We start from the raw sequence: 4,213 nt of genomic DNA, 5'->3' as shown, positions 1-4,213 counted from the left end.
TTGTTATTCTTACTATAAAATACGCTTCTGGTAATGGATTGGACGAGCTTCTAAAAAACTGTTTTTATGAACAAGATGTTAAATATCTAGATATTTGTTGTCAAGTCATTCGATGAAGCATTTAACATAAGAAGTGAATATTTTTATTTAAAAGTGCAAATAGGTTATTTTATGAAGGATAATACACATATATATCTGGTGCTATGGTCACGTTCTTAATCTTTGCATATATAATACTTGCGACAGTCTTCAATCACAGAATCTATTTGGTTTGCAGAACAAATGCGCAATTATCTGCAGATTCGTGTAAAATAATGAATTAATATTATATTCTGATCAAATAGATGTATATCAGAAATATGAAATACACACTTAGTAATAAGCATAAATAATTAAATATAATGTTCAAAATTGTATTAATTATAACGATTAAAATGAATTATTTCATCAGTTGGTACCCCCGCTGTTAAAAATATTTTCGGCCAGTTTGGAGTAACTTAATCTTTATTGCTTGTTGCATATTAAATATTAATCGTGAAAATTCTGAAAATTGTTTCGAGATTATTTACGAAAAACGACACCTAAGTACCTTACCCCCTCACATCACTGTTAGAAACCTCGAATACACCGTTCCTTTTTATTATTTTATCCGAAGTTGTAAATATGATGTCCTCGTGAGTGGTATTTTTATAATAAAGTTTTATGATTTCGAACAAGTTTTTGACTGTTGTAGTCAATATCTGTTTCTAATGCAAAAAATGTATACATACATATTTCTCCTTCTTTTACAGAGTTCAAAAAGAGTCTGTCCCGTCTGTGCAAGTGTTTGGGCGCAAGGTAGGAAACAAATGATTTAGCCTAACGTTAGGCTTAAGAGCGATAAGATCACGAGAGGGCAAGAAACTAATTATTAATAATAATATAATAAGACGTCCCTAAATTTAGACAAGCTAAAATGTTAATCCATCTAATTACTGACTTTATACTATTGCTAATAGTTATAACGTAAATTAGCTCAGTACTACTACTACTACGGGGTTTCACTTTCACTGTTTCAGTAATTTTTAAATAATGAAAATAAAAATTTGAAAACAATTCACACATCATTGGATTTCACAGTCAAAAATTTGTAGATTTACACTGCAAGTTCAATTATGTAATTAATAATGAATGAGAAAACAGTTAAAAATCGTACCAGTAAATTGACCTTTTGGCTAAGTTTTGCATCACGCGACCTTTACATTGGAACAATGCTAACAAATTGTCGGTGATTGATATCAAATTATCGCTTTACCTAGTAACCTGAGAGTGAGACTGCGTGAAACCTGTGTCAAGGCAAGATAAAATGTAGTCGTAATAAAAATCCATCAGTTTCAAACTCTTACGTATGGATTCATATTATGTGGATAAATGAAATGAAAATTGTTAAGTGCTACAAATGAAGAATGAACTTACCTATGAATATGAAAGTAAAGGAGAGATAGCTTAATTCAGAAAGAGTTAAATTTCAAATTGAATCGATATTATTACTATCATGTTAAATTTTATGCACTTGGCTCTATGCTAGTTGATCCCACATAACGCCTTACTTTAAACTTATTATACCAACACTCGCTACACTAATAAGATTTCATGGCACCACCACCCCCATTACGGACTCCTTGTATCCCTGTCACTAAAATCATAATGGCCAGACAGAAATAAAACTATTCTGTCTGGATATACTCATTTTGGCTTTTATGACTCCTTTTATTTTGAGAAATTAAGCATGACGTGACACACATTGGCTTTTATATAGGTTAGATGCACCACACAGTTTATTGTATGACTTTGTTTCTACAAATTCAGTGGCTAAAAAAGAATTATAAATGTTTGTGTGTTTTCAAAGAGGAAATGCTTCTGGATTTAATTAAATTGCCCAGATTGATGTAGAGCATGAAGAGAGCTATTGTTTGATATATCACTGATCCACATTGGTCAAGCCAGTTTGAACGATGCATGTAATATTGCTGTGGATGTTTTTCATTTGTTGTTTGGTGTACAATAATTAGTATTTTGTTTATGGGAGATTTATATATTCTCAACTGTGGCTTCATATTCACACACATCTGTGGTTGGGAACTATAATTCTCCTGGATTCCCTATTTTAAGGCATATGATGGGGTACAAACCCTAAAATCTCACATTCTACTGATAAGAGTTAAGCTTCTGTGATCATTGGCCAGTTTATAAATCAAAGTAGACAATCAGCAAAAGATGACAAAATTGGAAAATTACACATTTTACAAGAAGGAAATATGCAATTTTATGAAACATGACCTTTCAATTTTTTTTTTGTCAGTTTTAGGTAGGTGTACAAATGATTCACGATGTTGTGTGTGTCAGAAAATTTTAATAACAATCAAATGAGTTTACGTAGTTAATTGTAGCTTGTTAAGTTATTTTGTCTCAAATGCAAAAATTACAAGCATTAATCCATGCTTATAAAGTGGTTACTGTCATAATTTTGATGAGGAACTGTAGTTCATAAGATTGATTTATAAGCTTATATTTGTAGTACAGATATAATCTACTTGTCTGAAAAATGAAGAGGGTTTTATTTCCTTAATTATTAAAGGAAAAGATAAATATGGGAATAAATACTTTTGTAAACTTTCTATGTGTTATTTACAAGATATTAAGAACTTCAAATCTCTGTTTTTAGCAGCATTTTTAATTACTGTGTATGTGTTTTCAGAAAACAGCTACAGCTGTTGCATATTGTAAACGTGGCAAAGGCCTCATTAAAGTAAATGGAAGACCCTTAGAAACTTTGGAACCACAGATTCTTAGATACAAGGTAAGTTGTGTACCAGATGGTTCCAAGGAGTAAATTGTTTCTACCCTATATGTTTCTCTCTTTTTCTGTATTAAATGCTCTACATTATGGAAATTGCTCAAAACCTTTTATTTTGTTGTTATTGATACTTAACTAGCTATAAATAAATGTTGACCACATCTGGTTTATTTGTTATAGAAATAACAAACTAATTACTGATTAATTGGCACATCTCCAGTTAGCACCTTTAAAATTGTGGATACTTTCTTAATTAAATTAATGCCCCCCAGTGGCATAGCAGTATGTCTGCAGACTTACAATGCTAGGAACTGGGTTTCGATACCCGTGGTGGGCAGAGCATAGATAGCCCATTGTGTAGCTTTGTGCTTAACTTTAAACAAACAAACAAGTTAATTAAATTAAAAAACTATGTCATTAGTTAAGTTGGAGTTTTACATAGTTTATAATTTATTGTGGTGCATAATACTAGGTCTATCTTTTAAGTTTAAAAAATCTGGATTTTGAATAGTTGTCATTAATAATTCTTTCAGTTCAAACGTTTTTAACCCCTTGACTGTGGCTGCTCTAAACGCTCGTGGAATTTTTGCGAGCCATACACTATATACAGCACACTCGCATTCAACTGCAAGAGGCAGACCGTACCCTATACAACAAATCAGCAGTCAACGGGTTAATTGTGGTTATTTTTTATTTTTTAACTTAATACTATACTTGTGTGTTTTCCCAAAACATTAAATGATTTTGTTGCATATATATTGTGTAAAGACTTTAGTAAAATTGATGAAAATGTCAATCCACCACCTTAATTTAGTTCACACCAATACAGTTGTTGTTTAAGCAGTTGGTGATATAAATAGTATCTTGACCATTATTGCATGATATCTCAGCCTCTCTGTTGAGTCCTGGCACTGGGTGAAAGGCCTTGTTAGCACTGAATATAGTAATTTAGTGTGATTGATATGTATTCTTCTTTGCTTTCACCCCTCATGAGGTATGATAATTAGTATAAGGCCTATCTTAAATATTGGAGTAATGACTTGTTATTAGAAAGTATTATTGAAGTGTATGCTGTTCCAATCTTTTACAAATGAAAGGACAGGTAGTAAATAATGAGAGCATCTAATGGCCATTTTTTAAACTGTGATTCAAAAAATAACTTGTCACTTTATAATTATTTCAATTACTTGGATAATATTGATTTCTGATGTATCAGTAAACTAGGAGATGGATAGAATTACCTTAAGAGGAGTATCCTTGTGAATGGGGCAGCACTGTACTGGTGTGTTTTTTTATGATGTGATGGCTGCATCTGCTGAACTCTACATTTTTATGGTCTTTCAAACTTTTTCTTGTTTGAAGTTATATATATATATA

At 31.4% G+C, this 4,213-nt stretch overlaps 1 protein-coding gene across 1 annotated transcript in view; it reads left to right on the top strand.

Annotated features, from left to right (window-relative positions):
- The first annotated feature begins 562 nt into the window (after positions 1-562).
- Positions 563-4,213, top strand: part of LOC106468915 (40S ribosomal protein S16-like) — a 5,028-nt gene continuing 1,377 nt past the window's right edge. The window contains exons 1-3 of the mRNA XM_013929370.2: positions 563-674; positions 792-837; positions 2,738-2,839. Coding sequence (XP_013784824.1) covers positions 664-674; positions 792-837; positions 2,738-2,839 — 159 coding nt within the window. The 5' untranslated portion in view covers positions 563-663. The remainder of the gene's footprint in view (positions 675-791; positions 838-2,737; positions 2,840-4,213) is intronic.

Source organism: Limulus polyphemus, unplaced genomic scaffold (genome assembly GCF_000517525.1).
Source record: "Limulus polyphemus unplaced genomic scaffold, Limulus_polyphemus-2.1.2 Scaffold92, whole genome shotgun sequence".
NCBI lineage: Eukaryota > Metazoa > Arthropoda > Merostomata > Xiphosura > Limulidae > Limulus > Limulus polyphemus.
This window is presented reverse-complemented; position numbering and strand designations above follow the sequence as displayed.